The 23,254-nt window shown below is 45.9% G+C and overlaps 1 protein-coding gene across 9 annotated transcripts; it reads left to right on the forward strand.

Annotated features, from left to right (window-relative positions):
- Positions 1 to 60: 60 nt before the first annotated feature.
- On the forward strand, positions 61 to 22,541 carry LOC125718192 (platelet endothelial cell adhesion molecule-like). 9 transcript variants are annotated; one of them, XM_048991838.1, is made up of 21 exons: positions 61 to 173; positions 259 to 288; positions 921 to 1,187; positions 1,999 to 2,265; positions 3,025 to 3,300; positions 4,320 to 4,586; positions 5,349 to 5,624; positions 6,644 to 6,910; positions 7,673 to 7,948; positions 9,968 to 10,261; positions 11,409 to 11,684; positions 12,291 to 12,566; positions 12,658 to 12,948; positions 14,272 to 14,547; positions 15,048 to 15,146; positions 15,685 to 15,718; positions 16,367 to 16,434; positions 16,559 to 16,693; positions 17,996 to 18,082; positions 18,990 to 19,003; positions 19,362 to 22,541. In XM_048991838.1, the coding sequence occupies exons 1-21, from the start codon at positions 125 to 127 to the stop codon at positions 19,428 to 19,430; spliced, it is 3,894 nt and encodes a 1,297-aa protein (XP_048847795.1). In that variant the 5' UTR covers positions 61 to 124; the 3' UTR covers positions 19,431 to 22,541. The 9 variants fall into 9 exon arrangements, with proteins under 9 accessions (XP_048847795.1, XP_048847796.1, XP_048847799.1 ...); XM_048991839.1 differs by lacking the exon at positions 1,999 to 2,265; XM_048991842.1 differs by lacking the exons at positions 6,644 to 6,910; positions 7,673 to 7,948.
- Positions 22,542 to 23,254: the final 713 nt, after the last annotated feature.

The following is a 23,254-nucleotide window of genomic DNA, read 5'->3' on the forward strand; positions in this document are numbered from 1 at the left end:
TCTCATGCCACAGAGGAAATGCGAATGTTCCCAGAGGAAACCGCCGAGAAAGAGAAGCCCGGCTCGGGGGCTGCTCAGACACTCCCTGGGTCCGCACACATGAGCAGAGAACCTTCAGCTCCCGATGGACACCCTACCTCACCGCCTGCTCCTCCTGGCCCTCGTCTCTGCCTGTGAGGAACTCCGTCCACCGCGCCGCCCTTCCAGCTCAGACACGTGTGGCTGTTCTCCCGTAACCTGATCTTTTTCCATTGCCAGGTGCAGGGCAAGAAGTCCCGTTGGACACAGGTGAGTTTGTGGGCCGGTGTCTCGCTTTGCCTGGGGGACAGTGGACAGTGTGGATGCTAAAATTTATTCTCAGTGGATCATCCACACACACCTAATGGTTTTTCCCCCATAAACGCAGTGCGTATTGCAGCCCTACAGTTTGCCTTCCAGTCACTGCATTGGCATCTCCTGTTTCTGCTCCTTGAGCAGTTTATGAGGCACTCATTCCCATTTAGGAGTCAGAATTTCTTGAGCTGAATGGCTGCATGTATAGATAAAGGCAGCTCTCTGGAGACCGAGGAGCGCTGGCAACGCAGCTATCTGAAGGTATCTCTTGGCAGAGGTGGATATTCCGGTCCAAAGAGTAAAAATACAAATCAAGATTTTGTTTCAGAAAGCCAGTTGAGTCTCTGTCACTGTGACTCATTATATGGTACCAAAAAAAATCTTCCCTAAACCCTCTTTGAGGCACCCCAGCCATTCCATGCATGTGTTACTGCCACCAATTCACTTAATTTATTTACTTAGTTATAATAACTTAATTGGGTATTGATTAGCCAAACATGGTATGCTAATGGTGAGCCCACATTGCCGCGTTTCCCTACCTTTTTCCTACGCTAACTCTGATCCATGCCTTGACCCCTCATTGTTAGAACTCGCCGTTACGATTGAGATTAGCTTTCTGCCGTCGGATAAAATCATTGAGGGGGACAGCCTGGAGGTCCACTGCAGGGTCCGCCGGCCCCTACCACCTGGCCTCAAAGTCCTCGTGATGAAGGGCCCCACCATCCTGAAGAGCGGATCAAAAAAAGCCTTCTGGAACACGAGCCTGGCACGAGCAGCAGATGGTGGAAATTATACGTGCAAAGCAGAGGCTAACGGCATACAGAAGAGCGTCTCGCGCTCCGTGCATGTGGCAGGTGAGGTTGCCATTTCACTCTGCTTGGCCTAGTTGACTGACCTGCAGGTCCATGAAGGAGATTCATCGGTCTGATGTAATATATTCTGAATATGACACATGACTAATTGCAGGGCGCAGGTAACTCTAACACCAGCCTACATGACTTCCTCAGTAAGTGATGCTTACGGGATATTTTTTGCCTAAGCATATGTTAGCTTAGCCAGGTCATCCTTCAATCCCAGTGATGCTTCAAAGGTTTGCCAGAATCCCAATAGGAGTAGCCACACTTCCTGGGACAGGCAGTTACGGAGGATGGATGTGCTGTTTTAGATGTATATGTAGATAATTAAATTGTCTGTTATCCTTAGTCATTGGATTTTTCAATGCTCAGCGATATTAATATTTGATGAAGATTGATTCGTATAAGATGATCTTTACAAGAGAAACATAAACTTTAACTTTCGGCAATCAAGTGGCTAATGACTTTTGGAAAAGTGGCTTTTAGAAAAAAACACAATTTTACAATGAACAGAGGTGGTAAGTTCAGGTCCAGAAAGTACAAATCCAGACCAAACAGCAGTTCAGTCTCTGTGACTCTTTATGTAGTTCAAGCAAAATCTTCCCAAACCCTCCCTGGGGGCAGCCCAGCCATTCTTTACAGTGTTACATTCTGCCACCAGTTCACTTAATTCATTTATTGATTAGTTAAAATAACTTAATGGGGTAATGATTAGCCAAACATGGTATGCTAATGGTGAGCCCACATTGCCGCGTTTCCCTACCTTTTTCCTACGCTAACTCTGATCCATGCATTGATCCCTCATTGTTAGAACTCACCATTACGCCTGAGATTAGCTTTCTGCCGTCGGATAAAATCATTGAGGGGGACAGCCTGGAGGTCCACTGCAGGGTCCGCCGGCCCCTACCACCTGGCCTCAAAGTCCTCGTGATGAAGGGCCCCACCATCCTGAATAGCGGATCACAAGAAGCCTTCTGGAACACGAGCCTGGCACGAGCAGCAGATGCTGGAACTTACATGTGCAAAGCAGAGGCTAACGGCATACAGAAGAGCGTCTCGCGCTCCGTACATGTGGCAGGTGAGGTTGCCATTTCACGCAGCTTGGCCTAGTTCACTGACCTGCAGGTCCATAAAGGGGATTTGTCGGTCTGATGAAATATATTCTGAATATGATACAAGAGTAATTGCAGGGCACAGGTAACTCTAACACCAGCCTATATGTCTTCCTTATTATGTAATGCCAAGGTCTATTTTTTGCCTCAGCATATGTTAGCTTAGCCAGGTCATCCTTGAGTCCCAGTGATGCTTCAAAGGTTTGCCAGAATCCCAACAGGAGTAGCCACACTTCCTGGGACAGGCAGTTACGGAGGATGGATGTGCTGTTTTAGATATTTATGTAGATAATTAAGTTGTCTGTTATACTTAGTCATTGGACTTTTCAGCGCTCAAAGGCATTAATATTTGATGATGATGACGATGGTGATTTGTATAAGATGATTATTTCAGGAGGAACAGAAACTAAGTTTTGGCAATCAAGTGGCTAATGCACAATGAAAACACAATAATTGGTGCTGGGAGATTGTGTTCATTCTTTTAAATCATATTGCCAAATTCCCAGTACAAATGTCACAGAAGAGAACGATTGGCAGCAAATGGTTAAGAACTTTTTTGTGCCTTGGACCTGAAGACAATGAGTGTAATTCCTGTTAAACCATTAATCCAGCCTTGGAAGTTGTTCGTTTAGTAGAACAACTGGTTTTGAAGCTATATGTACAGGCCTGTATGGTACATAAGAGTTTGACATAACGGACGACCACTGGATGTGTGTCGCCCACAGAGTTGTTCTCGATGCCAGTGTTGACCGTACAACCAGCAGATGTCTTTGAAGGACAGATGCTGACATTTTCCTGCAAGTCTGCCCACATAGACTCCCAAAGAATCAACGCCAATGATGTGAAATATCACCTCTACAAGGATGACATCAAAGTGGCAGATCTTCCATCTGGAGAGTACAGAATGTTTGCAGACTTGCGTTTCAATGGGAATTACTCCTGTCAGGCCAAGGCTAAATCCGTCCAAAAATGGAGCTCAGCGTTTGTCCTGAAAACGAAAGGTAATTTCACTCATTTTCAGAAACTCTTTTCACGTTTCCTTAATGTAACGGTGGTGCTCATAGTGCTCGTAGTCTTGGTCTGTATTTTTACTCTCTGAACTTGAACTACCTAGCTCTGTCCGTTATTTAATGAGAATATTTGGTGAGAGGCTGAGAAATCGTAGCCTGTGGTGACCCACATGGCCGACGTAGGAGCAGGCGGCCGGCGGTTTCCAGGAGTGTGTGCTTGCTGGCTGGAGAGCCCCACTTTTTGGCCGTGGCTAGGCAGCTAACTGCAGTTACACAGCTACAGATACACCCTGTGTGGCGGCTTCCCTTCACCATAGACTCGCGACCTTTAATGACTTCGCTCGGCAGTTATACCTTAAGAGCTTGCTGCTTTGTAATTATTTTAGTCTGCCTGTTCCACAAACCCCACCAGTCACATGACCCTTCTCTCAGCACTCACCAACATGCCATCGACCACATAAAGAACATTTATGTTACATTTATAAAGAACATTCCACACCCTAGAGCAGACTTTCTAGCAAAAGCAGCTGCCACTCAGTGAGATTTACATACTGACCCAGAGGTTCTTGGTGTGAGGGATGTCTGGTGGACCTCAGTGTACAGTACCGTGAAAAATTCTTGGGCCGACAAAAATCATATTTTAAGACATTTATCTGGGGAATAAGTGTATTTGCTGAGAAAAAAACACAATTTTACAATGAACAGAGGTGGTAAGTTCAGGTCCAGAAAGTACAAATCCAGACCAAACAGCAGTTCAGTCTCTGTGACTGTGACTCTTTATGTGGTTCAAGCTAAATCTTCCCAAACCCTCCCTGGGGGCAGCCCAGCCATTCTTTGCAGTGTTACATTCTGCCACCAGTTCACTTAATTCATTTACTTAATTAGTTAAAATAACTTAATGGGGTAATGATTAGCCAAACATGGTATGCTAATGATGAGCCCACATTGCCGCGTTTCCCTACCTTTTTCCTACGCTAACTCTGATCCATGCATTGATCCCTCATTGTTAGAACTCACCATTACGCCTGAGATTAGCTTTCTGCCGTCGGATAAAATCATTGAGGGGGACAGCCTGGAGGTCCACTGCAGGGTCCGCCGGCCCCTACCACCTGGCCTCAAAGTCCTCGTGATGAGGGGCCCCACCATCCTGAATAGCGGATCACAAGAAGCCTTCTGGAACACGAGCCTGGCACAAGCAGCAGATGCTGGAACTTACATGTGCAAAGCAGAGGCTAACGACATACAGAAGAGCGTCTCGCGCTCCGTGCATGTGGCAGGTGAGGTTGCCATTTCACGCTGCTTGGCCTACTTGACTGACCTGCAGGTCCATAAAGGGGATTTGTCAGTCTGATGTAATATATTCTGAATATGACACATGACTAATTGCAGGGCGCAGGTAACTCTAACACCAGCCTACATGTGTCCCTCAGTAAGTGATGTTTACGGGATATTTTTTGCCTCAGAATATGTTAGCTTAGCCAGGTCATCCTTGAGTCCCAGTGATGCTTCAAAGGTTTGCCAGAATCCCAACAGGAGTAGCCACACTTCCTGGGACAGGCAGTTACGGAGGGTGTATGTGCTGTTTTAGATTAATAAGTAGATAATTAAGTCGTCTGTTATAATTAGTCATTGGACTTTTCAGCGCTCAAAGGTACTGTATTAATATTTGATAATGATGATGATGATTTGTATAAGATGATCATTATAAGAGAAAAAGAATCTAACTTTTGGCAATCAAGTGGCTAATGCACAATGAAAACACAATAATTGGTGCTGTGCGATTGTGTTCATTTTTTTAAATCATATTGCCAAATTCCCAGTACAAATGTCACAGAAGCGAACGATTGGCAGCAAATGGTTAAGAACTTTTTTGTGCCTTGGACCTGAAGACAATGAGTGTAATTCCTGTTAAACCATTAATCCAGTCTTGGAAGTTTTTCTTTTAGTAGAACAACTGGTTTTGAAGCTGTATGTACAAGTCTGTATGGTACATAAGAGTTTGACATAACGGACGACCACTGGATGTGTGTCGCCCACAGAGTTGTTCTCGAAGCCAGTGTTGTCCATGCCACCTCCAGATGTCTTTGAAGGACAGATGCTGACATTTTCCTGCAAGTCTGCCCACATAGACTCCCAAAGAATCAACGCCAATGATGTGAAATATCACCTCTACAAGGATAACGTCAAAGTGGCAGATCTTCCATCTGGAGAGTACAGAATAACTGCAGACGTGCATCACGATGGGAATTACTCCTGTCAGGCCGAGGCTAAATCCGTCCAAAAACAGAGCTTAGCTTTTGTCCTGAAAACGAAAGGTAATTTCACTCATTTTCAGAAACTCTTTTCACGTTTCCTTAATGTAACGGTAGTGCTCATAGTGCTCGTAGTCTTGGTCTGGATTTTTACTCTCTGAACTTGAACTACCCAGCTCTGTCCGTTATTTAATGAGAATATTTGGTGAGAGGCTGAGAAATCGTAGCCTGTGGTGACCCACATGGCCGACGTAGGGGCAGGCGGCCGGCGGTTTCCAGGAGTGTGTGCTTGCTGGCTGGAGAGCCCCACTTTTTGGCCGTGGCTAGGCAGCTGACTGCAGTTACACAGCTACAGATACACCCTGTGTGGCGGCTTCCCTTCACCATAGACTCGCGACCTTTAATGACTCCGCTCGGCAGTTATACCTTAAGAGCTTGCTGCTTTGTAATTATTTTAGTCTGCCTGTTCCACAAACCCCACCAGTCACATGACCCTTCTCTTAGCACTCACCAACATGCCATCGACCACATAAAGAACATTTATGTTACATTTATAAAGAACATTCCACACCCCAGAGCAGACTTTCTAGCAAAAGCAGCTGCCACTCAGTGAGATTTACATACTGACCCAGAGGCTCTTGGTGTGAGGGATGTGTGTTGGACCTCAGTGTACAGTACCGTGAAAAATTCTTGGGCTGACAAAAATCATATTTTAAGACATTTATCTGGGGAATAAGTGTATTTGCTGAGAAAAAAACACAATTTTACAATGAACAGAGGTGGTAAGTTCAGGTCCAGAAAGTACAAATCCAGACCAAACAGCAGTTCAGTCTCTGTGACTGTGACTCTTTATGTGGTTCAAGCTAAATCTTCCCAAACCCTCCCTGGGGGCAGCCCAGCCATTCTTTGCAGTGTTACATTCTGCCACCAGTTCACTTAATTCATTTACTTAATTAGTTAAAATAACTTAATGGGGTAATGATTAGCCAAACATGGTATGCTAATGATGAGCCCACATTGCCGCGTTTCCCTACCTTTTTCCTACGCTAACTCTGATCCATGCATTGATCCCTCATTGTTAGAACTCACCATTACGCCTGAGATTAGCTTTCTGCCGTCGGATAAAATCATTGAGGGGGACAGCCTGGAGGTCCACTGCAGGGTCCGCCGGCCCCCACCACCTGGCCTCAAAGTCCTCGTGATGAGGGGCCCCACCATCCTGAATAGCGGATCACAAGAAGCCTTCTGGAACACGAACCTGGCACAAGCAGCAGATGCTGGAACTTACATGTGCAAAGCAGAGGCTAATGACATACAGAAGAGCGTCTCGCGCTCCGTGCATGTGGCAGGTGAGGTTGCCATTTCACGTCACTTGGCCTAGTTGACTGACCTGCAGGTCCATAAAGGGGATTTGTCAGTCTGATGTAATATATTCTGAATATGACACATGACTAATTGCAAGGAGCAGGTAACTCTAACACCAGCCTACATGACTTCCTCAGTAAGTGATGCTTACGGGATATTTTTTGCCTCAGCATATGTTAGCTTAGCCAGGTCATCCTTGAGTCCCAGTGATGCTTCAAAGGTTTGCCAGAATCCCAACAGGAGCAGCCACACTTCCTGGGACAGGCAGTTACGGAGGATGGATGTGCTGTTTTAGATATATAAGTAGATAATTAAGTTGTGTGTTATAATTAGTCATTGGACTTTTCAGTGCTCAAAGGTACTGTATTAATATTTGATAATGATGATGATGATTTGTATAAGATGATCATTATAAGAGAAAAAGAAACTAACTTTTGGCAATCACGTTGCTAACGCACAATGAAAACACAATAATTGGTGCTGGGAGATTGTGTTCATTCTTTTAAATCATATTGGCAAATTCCCAGTACAAATGTCACAGAAGAGAACGATTGGCAGCAAATGGTTAAGAACTTTTTTGTGCCTTGGACCTGAAGACAATGAGTGTAATTCCTGTTAAACCATTAATCCAGCCTTGGAAGTTTTTCTTTTAGTAGAACAACTGGTTTTGAAGCTATATGTACAGGCCTGTATGGTACATAAGAGTTTGACATAACGGACGACCACTGGATGTGTGTCGCCCACAGAGTTGTTCTCAATGCCAGTGTTGACCGTACAACCAGCAGATGTCTTTGAAGGACAGATGCTGACATTTTCTTGCAAGTCTGCCCACATAGACTCCCAAAGAATCAACGCCAATGATGTGAAATATCACCTCTACAAGGATAACATGAAAGTGGCAGATCTTCCATCTGGAGAGTACAGAGTAACTGCAGACGTGCATCACGATGGGAATTACTCCTGTCAGGCCGAGGCTAAATCCGTCCAAAAACGGAGCTCAGCGTTTGTCCTGAAAATTAAAGGTAATTTCACTCATTTTCACAAATTCTTTTCACGTTTCCATAATGTAACGGTAGTGCTCATAGTGCTCGTAGTTTTGTTCAGGACTTTTACTCTTTGGTCCTGAACTACCCACCTTTGTCTGTTGTTTAATGAGAATGTTTGGTGACCGTCTGAGAAATCGTAGCCTGTGGTGACCCACATGGCCGATGAAGGATCAGGCAGCCGGCGGTATCCAGGAGTGTGTGATTGCTGGCTGGAGAGATCCAGTCAGTCCCTATCTGATGGGAGGCTTTCCTTCCTGGCTGGCTGTTTACATTTCAGTCTGAGTGGGCAAGAGGATGGCCGCCATTCACCGTTCACCCCCTCTGCCCCTTTGCCGTGCTGGAATGAAGGAGCTGATCAGTGTGTAGATCTTTGTCCTTGGAGGTAAACACACAGGTGTTTCGGACATTTATACTTTTTAAGAAACAGGTTACGGCATTTCTTAGCATGTTGCCGCACTTTTTGACCGTGGTTTAGGCAGCTGACTACAAGAACATAGCTACTGATACTAAAGGTGGGCAATGTAGCCTCAGAATTATATTACGATATTTCAAGGAAATCCGTAATGATGACATTTATGTTGGTATAGGAAAAACAATCACTGGAAAAACGTTTTATCAGTGATTGCAGGATGCAGGCAGCAGAATTTATTATTCTAAACAAAATGAGCTACTGACATTAATGATAAATGTGAACAAATAGCAACAACCCAAACAAACCTTCAGCCAAAATATAAACCCTCTCACTTTATTTAAATAAACACCCCTTTAAATAAACACTCGCCTATAAAATAAGTTTAAAATGCTGTCAGAATTTAAGGTGTTACTCGTAACCTAAGTAAACACAAGTAAACTAGCTATCCAACTGGCAGACACCTCACAGTCAGAGCGTATTTTTCAGGAGCACCAGCATATTCACTAATGTTGGCACAAGAGCTGATCTTTGACGAGTTACTACATTCCCACCAGTGCTGAGCAACATCTTAACAGCAGTAGTGGTAGCGGGAATACATAGATATTCCTTGGTTTAAACGGCTGATCCAAGGAAAGTTTACCTCATTTAAAACATACCGTCTGAACCTGAACGGTTCTCTGCTGACACTAGAATACAGTAAATACAAATGAACAGTAACACAGTAAGAAAAAATAACAAAAAAAAAATTCAGTTCGCCGAAAAGTTCCTGATATCTTGTTGGACAGAGAGGTGAACACCTGTTCACTTTATTGATTTACTTAACTGAGTAAATAACAGGGGTGGCATGGTGTCCCAGTGCCCAGCACCATTGTCTCACACCTCTGGGACCAGAGCTTGAGTCTCCATCCTGGCTCCATGTATGTCGAGTGTGCATGTTCTCCCCATGTTGTCATAGGGTTTCCTCTGGGAACTCAAGTTTCCCCCCACAGTCCAAAATCATGCTGAAGTTAATTGGAGTTATCAAATTGCCCATAGGTGTGCATGTGTGAGTGAATGGTGTGTGAGTGTGTGTGTGTGTGTGAATGGTGTGAGTGTGCCCTGCGATGGATTGGCACCCCATCCTGGGTTGTTCCCTGCCTCGTGCCTGTAGGATATAGGATAGGCTCCGGATCACCGGGGCCCTGAATAGAACAAGCCGGTATAGAAAATAGATGGGTTAGATAACTTAATGTCATATACACTAGCCAAGCATACTATGTTAATGGTGGAGTCAACAAACTGACTGGTGTATTAGATAGTTACTGGTAATACTGGGGTAACTTGCTTTTTAAATGGCTAATCGATTTACATAAAACCATAGCTTCACATTAACATATAGATAACTGTAACAATTTTCTTTGCAACCTAAAATTTGCACAGTATTGTATATGAAGTCAGCAAACTCCCTTTTTATTTTTAATTGTTGGCATGATGTAACGAGACATAAAATGCATCCTTAACTACATGAAAATGTCACATTTGGGATCTAAACTTCTTGACATCTCACTCTCTTTGGTCTCATTGTTCCTTGTGCCACTCTGCAGTCTTCACCATAAACAAAGTGACACTGACGATTTTACCAGCCACTGAGGTACAGAGAGACACTGACGTCGAGCTCAAATGCGACTGTGCTGCCAACGTGTCCAAGATGGCCACCCTAACCTACCAATATAGCTTCTATAAATACGAGCAGCTGATACACGCAGAAAACCACAGCTTCAGCCACCTGAGCCACCGCCTGCATGCGGTCAGGGTTCCCACCTCTGGATTGTACTCCTGTGAGGTCAAGATCCTGACTGCCAGCAAGAGGAGCGAGGCAGAGTTTCTCAGAGTCACAGGTACGCTGCCTTCAGCGCTGGCTTTAGGGGGCTGCAGGAAAGTCTGAAAGGAACGTAACAGAATCTGCCGGAACAACAATAGTGCTTGATGTTTTAATGTCCCGTTTTATTAGAGGTAATCATTAAGTGTCAAACCAAACACTAATAGCCTCAGTACTATATATGTTATGATGGTAAGTAATGTATTATGTGCCTCTCATGTATGTCACATCAGCTAAATAAAGGTAAATAAAGTAAAGCAAAGGCTATTGTCTGACAACGCGGGCACGGACGGGCAGGCGGGCAGAAAGGCTGCAGGGAATGACGAAGCCGGGAGGCAAAAAGTCTGGGAAAACAGGGATTTATTACTGGGAAGACGGCTACGGGCAGGACAGAACAACAGCGCTCACATCGACTAACATCAGGTAACATCAATGACGGACAACAAGCGGGGCAAGATGTGGACTGAAATAGACAAGACAGGGGGAAACAAAAGGATACAGCTGGGCCTGATTAGGGAAGCACACGTGGATAATCAGGGGGGCGTGGCACACACGAGGATCGGACGAGCCGGACGTGACAGTTAGGCTCCCCTCTGTTCAGCAATGTTAAAGCTAGTGGGGTGAATCATAGTAATTCACAGCCTTAGTGAAGCTGTGAATATTGTCTCCATGAGAAAGGCAGATGATTGGCTTATAGGTTCAGCCAAGGTTCATCACCCCAAGGTTCATTTATGGGCTATAGAGCTTTGTCCGAGGTAACCATGTAGCTCTTTGAGGATTTTGAGGGGAAGACATCCCTCACATTATGGCATATCATTTTATACATTTTGCTATGCTTTATGTTAAATGCATCAAGAAATGGCATCCGGTTGAACATGATAGGACTCCCAAGTGATTTAAAACTGTGTTGTGGGGATGGTATGTTTTTGGAGCTACTGTACATGATGATCAGTCAGTGTTAAACTTCATTCTCCATGATTTTACCACTGATGTTCAGAATAAAATGTTCAGAATAAAAACAGTGGATAATAAGAGCCTGCAGCCTGTGCTTTTGTTCAGCAGTGGCCTGGCAGTAAGAGCTCCCAACAGCTCAGCCCTCTTTGCTTATATCCCGCTTATATACTGCTTATGCGTATGTGTGTACCTTCCTGTGTCCCTTCTGCCAGGTGTGGAGACTCCCTCTCTGAAAGTGTCCAGCGGTGAAATCTTTGAGGGGGAGGAACTAAGTGTTGAGTGCAGAGCCCCCAAGGAGGAGGGTCCCTTCTCCTTCAGTTTCTACTACAACGCGACCCTCTTTCACACGAACTCCAGCAAAGAAAACTTTCTGTCGACCAAGCTGAAGTTTGAGCAGGCAGGAAAGTATGAAGTGCACTGTAACTATAAACTAATGCTATTCCAGGCAACATCGGAGAAGAGCAACAGGGAGGCGGTGACTGTGCGAGGTGAGTGGAAGCGTGTGCCCATGTGGCCTGGTTGACTGACCTGCAGGTCCGTAAAGGAGATTGGTTGATCTGGTGACAAATATACTGCATATGACAAGTGTCTTCCTCATTAAGTAATGCTTACGGGATATTTTTTGCTTTAGCAAATGTTATCTTATTCAGGTCTTCCTTGAGTCCCAGCAATGCTTGGCTTTGGCCAGCATCCCAACAAGAGTAGGTACACTTCCTAGGACAGGCAGTTGATGACGATGATTTGTATAAGATGATCATTACAAGAGAAACAGAAACTAACTTTTGTCAATCAAGTTGCTAATGCACAATGAAACCTCAGTAATTGGTGCTGGGCGATTGTGTTCATTCTTTTAAATCATATTTCCAAATTCCCAGCACAAATGTCACAGAACAGAACGATTGGTACCAAATTGTTAAGAACTTTTTTCTGTTTTGGACCTGAAGACCATGAGTGTAATTCCTGTTAAACCATTAATCCAGTCTTGGAAGTTTTTCTTTTAGTAGAACAACTAGTTTTGAAGCTATATGTACAGGCCTGTATGGTACATAAGAGTTTGACATAACGGACGACCACTGGATGTGTGTCGCCCACAGAGTTGTTCTCGAAGCCAGTGTTGTCCATGCCACCTCCAGATGTCTTTGAAGGACAGATGCTGACATTTTCCTGCAAGTCTGCCCACATAGACTCCCAAAGAATCAACGCCAATGACGTGAAATATCACCTCTACAAAGATAACGTCAAAGTGGAAGATCTTCCATCTGGAGAGTACAGAATAACTGCAGACGTGCATCACGATGGGAATTACTCCTGTCAGGCCGAGGCTAAATCCGTCCGAAAACAGAGCTTAGCGTTTGTCCTGAAAACGAAAGGTAATTTTACCAATTTTCACAAACTCTTTTCATGTTCCTCTTAGTTCTTGTTTTTTGATGATCACTTATTGTGTCTGTTCACATCCTCTAGTCCTGGTGTCCGAGCCCCTGATCGAGGCCTGGGGGAATGTGATCCTGGGGAGGCCCTTTTCCATTGTATGCCAGAGTGTGCGAGGCAGCCTGCCCATCACCTACACTTTGCTGTTTAAGGGGAACGCGGTCAGCAGCTTCATTGTGCACTCGCCTCAGGACCGAGCCATCTTCAACATTACCAGCATGACCATCAATTCAAGGGAAGAGATCCGCGATTTCAAATGCTTTGCCCAGAACTTTGGGGACAAGTCAAAGAGGCCTAGCCTTGCACTCAACACTACAGTCACAGGTAAACTGACATGCCTGTGCAGATATTGAGGGTTTAAGGAGTTAGCTTGTGATGGCACAGGCTTCTAAGCAATAATGTGGCAGCCGTGCTCACAACGCAGAGCGGGGAGCTAACCTGAATTAGCATAGGCTGCTAAGTAAAAGTGTAATGTGACAGCAGTGCTCATAGCGCAGAGTGGAGAGCTAACCTAGATTAGAAAGTCTACTAAGTAACAGTCTAATGTGACAGCAGTGCTCATAGCGCAGAGTGGAGAGCTAACCTAGATTAGAAAGTCTACTAAGTAACAGTCTAATGTGACAGCAGTGCTCATAGTGCAGAGTGGAGAACTAACCTAGATTAGCACAGTCTGCTAAGTAACAGTCTAATGTGACAGCAGTGCTCATAGCGCAGAGTGGAGAGCTAACCTAGATTAGCACAGTCTGCTAAGTAACAGTCTAATGTGACAGCAGTACTCATAGTGCAGAGTGGAGAGCTAACCTAGATTAGCACAGTCTGCTAAGTAACAGTCTAATGTGACAGCAGTGTTCATAGCGCAGAGTGGAGAGCTAACCTAGATTAGCACAGTCTGCTAAGTAACAGTCTAATGTGACAGCAGTGCTCATAGCGCAGAGTGGAGAGCTAACCTAGAATAGCACAGTCTGCTAAGTAACAGTCTAATGTGACAGCAGTGCTCATAGCGCAGAGTGGAGAGCTAACCTATATTAGCACAGTCTGCTAAGTAACAGTCTAATGTGACAGCAGTGTTCATAGCGCAGAGTGGAGAGCTAACCTAGATTAGCACAGTCTGCTAAGTAACAGTCTAATGTGACAGCAGTGTTCATAGCGCAGAGTGGAGAGCTAACCTAGATTAGCACAGTCTGCTAAGTAACAGTCTAATGTGACAGCAGTGCTCATAGCGCAGAGTGGAGAGCTAACCTAGATTAGCACAGTCTGCTAAGTAACAGTCTAATGTGACAGCAGTGCTCATAGCGCAGAGTGGAGAGCTAACCTAGATTAGCACAGTCTGCTAAGTAACAGTCTAATGTGACAGCAGTGTTCATAGCGCAGAGTGGAGAGCTAACCTAGATTAGCAAAGTCTACTAAGTAACAGTCTAATGTGACAGCAGTGCTCATAGCGCAGAGTCGAGAGCTAACCTAGATTAGCACAGTCTGCTAGGTAACAGTCTAATGTGACAGCAGTGCTCATAGCGCAGAGTCGAGAGCTAACCTAGATTAGCAAAGTCTACTAAGTAACAGTCTAATGTGACAGCAGTGCTCATAGCGCAGAGTGGAGAGCTAACCTAGATTAGCACAGTCTGTTTAACTGTTTAACCCTCCCCACAGAGCCAGTGTCGGATCCACAGCTTACGGCCATGACCAGCACCGGAAACGTGGTTGAAGGGAAAGAGCTAATCCTCTTCTGCACTGTCAAAGACGGCTCCCCTCCCTTCACCTTTGAATGGTACCATAACGGGGAGATCATCAATAGCAGCACCACGGATGAGAGGAAGCACAGCTACACTTTGAGCAAAATAGAGCACAAGCAGGGAGGGAGGTATTACTGCCAGGTTCAGAATAATGAGACGGAGAGCCGGCGGAGCGAGGAAATCACAGTGACAGGTAAGATACATGGCCAGTCATACACAGACACACACATGATTATGCTAAATGTTCATCCAACTGCACAGACACAGATCAATGCAAACATATGAAATGTGCTCACGAAATTTGCAGTGCACGTTTCAGAAGGTCCACAATTTTCTGAATGCTTCACCAGACCTCAATCATCGATGTCCGATATAATGATCGGAGACCACACAGATCCTGCATCGGCTGTATGTGCCTTGGGTTCCTACTGCTTCTGCATTTTCCGTGTTTCTTTGCGTTGCTGTTAGCTGGATGGCACAATTCCACCTGGACTCCAAGCCAGAGAGATGCACAAACGTTTATGCACACACAGACTGCAAACTACCAAATTGTTTTTATAAGGTTTAGCACTGAAGGCTTGACCACGGAATAGTACAACTTCGTGTATGTATCAGACCATTTCCACAGGCTGTATTCTTCCTCATGTTATTTGTTAATCAGTTTTAACTGAAACGAATGACTTTGCTTTATAGTGAAAAATGCCCCATGGAAGACTGCCGTGACTGGCTCCACCATAGTCCTACTGCTCAGCATCATCACGTTTTCCTTGATCTACTGCATAGATAAAAAAGGTAGAGAAGCATGTGGTCCCTTCATACCGAAAGGAAATGTACGAAACGAGCCCCATTGCTCTGGGTTGATGATTTGAAGAGGGACACTCTAAGTGGGTTAATGCTTTATGGGAGACGTCAGAGTCAAACCTCAGAGACCAGGATACTGAGCAGGAAGCCACTGAGGCAGCATGTGCATGAAGGACTGCTCACTGGTGGGTTTTTTAAAGGTGGTGGGGCTTGAGAGGGGCCATAATTCATGCAGAGGGACTAACCTAATCATTAGTCAATGATACAAGTTGAATTAGTGGGTGACAGAGCAGGGGGACTCTAGGAGCCAATCTGCTTCCCTGAAATCATGTTTTCAGAGTTGGGATGTTTTGGTGAGAGATTTGCTGGACATAAAGGGAATTAAAAGCCAGCATTTATTTTGCGAGCTGTAGATCAGTAGCCACTGTACATTTCCATTGTTACACTACGTAATAAATCACTCTTTTGTTGGAGATTCTACAAGTAAGATCCACATCTCCATGCCTTTCTCTTCCAATCTTCACTGCAGGCAAGAGAAAAGAGAAAGAAACTGAGCTCTATCTGTAAGCTGAGCATCGATTTGCCCTCTCTTGTTTTTAATTTGTAGCAAAAAATACCATCCAATTGCACTAATCAGGGTTGCCAGCATTCCTGCATCTGGCGTGACACTCGCGAGTCTAGACTCTCACGCCCCTGCAAGAAGTCTTACTGCAAATCTATATTATTCCATTATTAACCTAAAATTAGCTACAGCAAAAGCATTGGGGCAGTTTGCAAACCCTACAGACTATTTACAGGGTAATAAAACTCCTGCCTACATGGTAATGCGTGTGCATGTGTGTGCAGACTTGTCTCAAATTGAAGATTTCACTCCAGCCAGCTGACTGAAGTTGACAACCCTGACTAACGGGAAATTCATGCAGCATCCATATAAACTAATAAGACATAATAATTCTTGCTTTGCTGGGTTGTATAGCTCCTGCTTCTATATGACTTGTACCTGGATTTTCACTGGAAGCTCAGCCTAACTGCACTTATGCTTACTCAACTCCTTGACAAGCATGTATGTTTGTAATGTGCTATTTTCCTCACATGAACGTCACTTTGGACAAAAAAGCATCTGCTAAACGCAAAGAAATGTAAAAATGTAATAATGAAATTGTGACATTGCAGCAAGCATGACATGTATTATGTTACTTCCTGTTTCACAGCAAGGCATCGAAGTTTAAATCAGACGTCTCTGTAGCTGTAACTCCTGCCCACACAGGATATAATAAAGGTAACCCCTGGCTCTTCCTCATTATCTCTTCATGGTGGAGGATGGTCGTTTGTTGCCAAAGAAACCCAGTCATGTACATAAAATGGAACGTCCCACATTCCTGCATGACCTTCCCTTCTGTTAGCGTCCCATTCAGTTGTCAGCGACAATGAGGAACGGTCTACCTGCCCGTCATCTGGCACCAGTGCCTTTTACGCTCCTCGGGGAACAGAGAGCTCAGACGACGCCTTGCTGAAGGACCAGAAATCATCACAAGAAGGTTGCTTGCTCATTTTCTGTATTCACTTATCTGTGTTAATAAGGTGCTCAAGTTCAAACTGTGCATGACAGATTATTATCAGTGTTGGGCTTTTCAGGTCTAGAAGCTACAGATCCAGACCAAGATTTTGTTTCTACCAACCAGCTGAGTCCTCTGTTACTGTAACTCTTCATGCTCAACTCTTTGGTAGAAACAAAATCTTGGTCTGGATATGTCGCATCAGGACATAAAATACACAACACTGGTTATTATAATGTAATACAGAATGTCACCGATTTAAAACCTATGTCACTTACAGCGGCTCACACATAGAAAATTAAATAAATATATCTACAAATAAATTGAGGGTGCAATGCACACTGTATGATGGTTGCCACGGGAAAGTACTCTCCTGAATGGCAGTGTGACCATCCTAGCCTCACACGTATCTCCCAGCCTCACACGTATCTCCCAGCCTTACACTTATCTTCCAGCCTCACACGTATCTCCCAGCCTCACACGTATCTCCCAGTCTCACACGTATCTCCCAGCCTCACACGTATCTCCCAGCCTCACACGTATCTCCCAGCCTCACACGTATCTCCCAACCTCATTCTTACACCTAAACATCAGTATGATTAACCAGTTCTGACATACGTCCATTTTGACGTAGGACCTGTCTGTCTAAACAGAACCTGGTTGTAAGTCAGTGTCAGTCTGTATTGTACTGAACGATAGGCAGCACTGTGGGCTCAGGCCTGCTGGGAGTCTGAATCCTGCCGCCTGCTCTGTGTGTCTGTCTGTGAGTTTGTGTGTGTGTGTGTGTGTGTGTGTGTGAGAGAGAGAGAGCGAGAGAGAGAGAGAGAGAGAGAAAGGTTTGCCCATTTTCCCCCTGGTGAGCAGATTTTCTCCTTGGCATTTCCACATCAGCTATAGTGCATGAGTGCTGTGCGAGAGGGCAGTCTGTGTGATGAAGTCACACCCCATACAGTGTGTCCCCTGCCTTATGCAAGGTGCATTCTGGGATTGGGTCCAGGCTCACAGCCACCTTGTACTGGACAAGCGCTTAACAAAGACAGATGCGTGTCACGGGCATTGCTTGTTTATGTTGTGGCTGAAATAAATGATGTTTTGTTGACAAGACACAGCAATTTTTTTGCTAATATTCATGCTAATTTTCTAGAATAGTTTAAGCTTTCCTCGGGTTCAATAATGGGTCTGCTTGTCTGTCTCCATCCATCCATCTTCAATCTGTCTAGTGGGAGCATTGGTGCAGGGTTTCAATTGGCAGTTCTGAAATGAAGGTTAACTGTTATGTTCCAGATGACCGGAACCCCAATAACTGCACTGAAAAGTCAGCGCTGGTGTGCTGTACAGGAACGCCTACAGTCCCAGCCAATCGCAGTGAAGGTGAGGCCAGCAGCCTGCTTAATCCCTAAGGAGCTGCTCTGTGTCACTCCACTGGCTTGTTCCAATTACGTCATTCCGGCAGTTCTGCATGTGTATTGTGCTTGGTATTATTGTGCGTCTCTACTGGGCAAAGGGCCAGACGTTACGTACGGCGGTGTAAAAAAAACTGAAGTCAGAAAAAACAGACCAAGAATCTCTATTATGTGATAATGACAGAAAAAAGCCAATCAGACTGAGGCGTGTGTTTTCGAAAGGTGCCACCTTGAAATGCAAACACAACTTCCACGGAAAAACAATCTTGAAAATCTTGAGATCTGAGGAAGTTACATGTGTTTTCTCTTGCCATTGAACTTTACAAACTGTAATGCAGGGTCTTGCAATGTTGACACTGGTGTCTTTTACATGAATAAGTATCAGTTTGCTAATGAAAAAATGACAATGAGAAAGTGGGAGCTGCCTACCATTCAGAATTTTGGAGCTAGAAGTATAATATACAAAACATACTGACAGCATATCTAAGCATTTTCTCCATTGACTCTCATGGTCCAAACGATGCCGATTGTACTTTCATTTTGGTAGCGCTGGCTAATTCTTTGGTGGAATAATTTGCTTTATTAGTCATGAGTTATTTGTTCTGGGTGAGTTACAGCCTTTTGCAGCTTAATCTTACTGTCCTGCTGTATGCATGTTTTTTTTTTTGAGAAATACTCTTATAGTCGTGAAAATGTTAAGCATGTTTGATGAAATGTGTCAAAGCAATCGAGACGCACTGTTACGCGGGGCTGTTTGGTCCCCTCCTGGAGTGAATCTTTCGTGTTCACTACGGAGGAAATGGGTTGTCACTGGTCATGGTGATGAACAGCAAGTAATGTTCACTTCCTGAACTTGATTTTTGTTGTTTTTACAGGTGCTGTTGACACTGTAAGTGAAGGGAATGATTGACTTGCTTATTGTAGGACTCAGAAGGGTAGGAAATCTTACACGATGAAGATCCCCCATGGTGACTGTGTCCTCTACTAGAAACGTCTACAGCATGCAAAGAAACTTTGTTATAGCTGTAGCCCGTTTGCTCGATTTTGTGGATATTGTACAATCTAGTGTTTAAAGGCTGTAAAGGAAGGGTGGAGTTTATCCCAGAGGTCTGTACTGGCTTTGTTACTCATCTTCTAATTACGCTGATTAGCCATAACATTTGGTGACTGTGCTTCCGCAGATAGGAAACCCTTTGCTGGGGAGGATGTGGTCTGAACTGCAGGATCTGTTTGTGTTTCTCTTACAGGGCTCTGTTCTGTATGCCCAGCTAAACCATGACAGAGAGAACCCAAAGCAGATACCTTCTCCACCATAAGAGTCAGGAACCTGGAACAATAGGCTGGAACCTCATGCAGCTTTACTCAGATGCTTTGGCACACACTTAACATTTGCATTTGAAGTAATGCATACAAACATCACCACACAATGGATTTCCTGCAAAAATGAGGGGCAGGTTGCGCAATACACCTTAAGATTTTCCAAGTTAAGGTTTTGCACAGAACACCCTTAAGTCTTCTCTTGAAGGTTTCCTTAAAATGTTCACCTAAGTATTTAAGCTTTCGTCCATTTCTTGGCCTTATACTTCCCTTAACGTTGCACAAAATACTTTAACAACTAAAGTAAGGAAAATAAATTAAGGTACCCCTGACTGTTGTCACGATCGCCATTAAAAGCGGGCGATCGAACATGCAGGAGAGCGGGCAAGGTCGGGGAAACCGGGGATTTATTTGGGAACCGGGCAGCAGGAAACATCTGACGCTGACAACATCAATGCCAATGCCAATCAGGGAAGCACACGTGGATAATCAGGGGGCGTGGCACACACAAGGATTGTACGAGCTGGGCGTGACAGAACTCCCCCCCAAAGGCGCGCTCTCTGGGCACGCCTCAGGGGAGGCGACGGACGAGACGAGGGGAAACCAGGACCTGGAAAACAAGGAAAAAAAAAAAAAAAAAAAAAACATTAACGAGCAACAAGGAACAGAACAGACAGACCTGGCACAGGGGAAGAAACCAAGACAGGACCTGACACAAGATGGGAAAAGCGGACAGACAGATCAGGAAAGGGGATACAGAGGGAGCAGGCGAGACAAGAGGGCCAGGAGTGAAAGGAGGGAACACCGGGGAACGAGGAGCAGAAACAGGAGGAACAAAGGGACGAGGGACAAAGAGGAGGGACAAAGACGGGAGGAGGAGCAAACAATGGAGGAACAGGGGCAGGAGAGCAGGGAGAGAAGGAGGGGGAATAAAGGGGAGCCCAAGGGAGCCCCAGCGGGCGATGGGTGGCAGCTGGAGGGGCTGCAGGCGGAGGGGACAAGGGAGCTGGAGGGGACCCTGGCGAGGGCAAGGGGGGGGGGGGGGGTCACCACAGCAGGCGGCGACGTCCTCCGACGCGCCAGAGTGAGGGGAACCGCAGGCGACGGAGGAGCCGACAAGGCACCGGAGCGGGGAGCGAGGCAGGGCGATGAGGCCGTGGAGGGGGACCCGCAGGCGACAGCCGACCCGGAGGGCCAGGACCCACAGGCGCCGACCGAGCCCCAGCACAGGCGAGGGAGGACGAGCCAGGGGGCAGGGTGGGAGGGACCACAGCCCTATGTCTGTGTCCTCTCCCATTACGGGACACAGACATGAAGACCCTAGGTCAGAGTCGAGCTCGCCGGGGCGAAGGTGAAGGAGTCATCAGGAGGGTCCCCGAGGGGTCCTTTCAGCTCCTCTATCTCCAAGGAGGGAGGAGCGGTGGTCGAACTGTCCGGGACCTCCTCGGGGACTAGGGCAGGAGGGACAGGAATGGGGCAAGGGACAGGAGCTACAGGGGGCACAGTCACTAGCTGAGGGAGCGCCCCAGACGTGGGCGCTGGAGCCGCGGGTGGCGGCTCGGGCTGCGCAGCAGGGGCCGGGGCCCTCCGGAGCTGGATCAGCCTCCTGAGGCCCTCTGCTAATCTCTCCAGATCCTCCTGCGGAGAGGAGGGAGAGAATGCAGTGAAGTAACGCTGTAGCTGCGCAGCCAGCTGGTCCTCCTCTGGGGAGCCCTGTATGGCCGGCTCGTCCATCACCCTCCAATAAAGTCCCTGTATCGATTCGCGAGGGCTGCGGGTGTAGCCGGAACCACCAGCGGAGGCGCAGCGGTTGCAGCTGGCAGAGGCGAAGGGAGTGCCTCGGGCTGGTCGGCTGCAGGACGGGCAGGTCCCGCGCAGGAGAGACGGGCGTGGCCCCTTTAAGGGTGCAGGGCACACGCGAGATAGCGTCCGCACCGCTCTAGCCCTTCTATTAGCCAGCCGCTCGGGCCAGAAGAAATACCGCTCGAGGGGCGGCGGCAGCTCCTCCGTAACTGGCTCCCGTTCATGGAGCAGGAGGAGTTCCTCCTCCTCCTCGCTCCCAGGAGGGAGCCAAAGCCTGGCGAGAGAACAAGCTCCCAGGCTGATCGTCGGCTCATCGGGTCTCCCTCTCCTTTCGGTCCGTCATTCTGTCACGATCGCCGTTAAAAGCGGGCGATCGAACGTGCAGGAGAGCGGGCAAGGAGCAGGCAAGGTCGGGGAAACTGGGGATTTATTTGGGAACCGGGCAGCAGGAAACATCTGACGTTGACAACATCAATGATGGACAAGGAACCAACACAAGACACAGACTGAAATACACAAGACTGGGCAAACATAATCAGACACAGCTGGGTACAATCAGGGAAGCACACGTGGATAATCAGGGGGCGTGGCACACACGAGGATTGTACGAGCTGGCGTGACAACTGTGTCTTAACCTCAACATGGCTGAGTTTATGACGATAAATGAAGAAAATGAAAACATCCAGAGATGAGTGTCCGGTGACTGGAAGCGTCCCATGAATATGATTAATGGTGATCGATTGATTTTACCTGACCGGCAGTCAGTTTATGATTTTCATGCATATTTTATTTACATGTTTATAAGTCATTTTTAGATCTGATTAGCGCATCAGTCTTTCGATTGCAGAATAAATAACAGTGTAACATTATCCCACTGATTATTTCTGTCAGGTTTCACCCTGGGCACCGGCAGTATTAGACAGAAGTACATTGGTTATGGAACGAGTTTTCTGATTCAGAAACATGCAAAAATGCATTTAATGCAACAGAGATACAACAATAATTCTATCTGCTCAATTTTTCCTCCACTACTTCTCTTTTCCCAGTACTTCCGCATATCTCCCAAGTTAATATTGGTGTTTGTCGTCAGCCATTCAGCAAAACTTATCGCTACATGCTCATAGTGAACACAATACAGTAAGGAACACAGTGGATTTGGACACGCGCATAACTTCCGCTTTGCGCTTTACGCTTTACGATTTACATTAGAGCGTCAAAATAGATTACTTCACTTCACATGAATGTAGAGTGCTGAATTTTCATCGGTTTGTAAAAGGCAAATAAACATAATTTATGCATTTCAGGAGTATTTATTTGTGAAATCTCTTTTCTACATGTCATTTATTAAGGATAAAAGGTGTTACTAATCTATATAAACAGGTAAATATTGAGGTGAGTCTAGGAGACTCTGCAAATAAGGTTGGAGACAAATAGCCCCTTTGTCAAAGGAACAAGAGGACATAAGACAAAAAGGGATTCATCCAGAAGTATCCTCACCTACAGGTAGGGGGCAGCAGTCCATTCAGGCTGGTCATCCTGCAATATCCTCACCTACAGGTAGGGGGCAGCAGTCCATTCAGGCTGGTCATCCTGCAATATCCTCACCTACAGGTAGGGGGCAGCAGTCCATTCAGGCTGGTCATCCTGCAATATCCTCACCTACAGGTAGGGGGCAGCAGTCCATTCAGGCTGGTCATCCTGCAATATCCTCACCTACAGGTAGGGGGCAGCAGTCCATTCAGGCTGGTCATCCTGCAATATCCTCACCTACAGGTAGGGGGCAGCAGTCCATTCAGGCTGGTCATCCTGCAATATCCTCACCAACAGGTAGGGGGCAGCAGTCCATTCAGGCTGGTCATCCTGAACCATGGTTCCTTTGTCCAGCTTATTAAAGGACGCTCTGCATGATCCCTGTAATGCAGTCGCTGTAGACTTTTTATTTCTTGCTGCTCAGTTTCAGAAAGTGCCGTTTCTGTCAGGACGGATACTAGTTTAGTTTCATTTGCTACCCATTCGCTTC

This window comes from Brienomyrus brachyistius, chromosome 22, assembly GCF_023856365.1.
Source record: "Brienomyrus brachyistius isolate T26 chromosome 22, BBRACH_0.4, whole genome shotgun sequence".
In the NCBI taxonomy this organism is placed as follows: Eukaryota; Metazoa; Chordata; class Actinopteri; order Osteoglossiformes; family Mormyridae; genus Brienomyrus; species Brienomyrus brachyistius.

Coding starts and splice junctions, on each gene's coding strand:
- LOC125718192 (XM_048991838.1), top strand. CDS start 125: ATGGACACCCTACCTCACCGCCTGCTCCTCCTGGCCCTCGTCTCTGCC. Junction 2,266..3,024: donor GCGCTCCGTACATGTGGCAG/GTGAGGTTGCCA, acceptor TGTCGCCCACAG/AGTTGTTCTCGATGCCAGTG. Junction 4,587..5,348: donor GCGCTCCGTGCATGTGGCAG/GTGAGGTTGCCA, acceptor TGTCGCCCACAG/AGTTGTTCTCGAAGCCAGTG.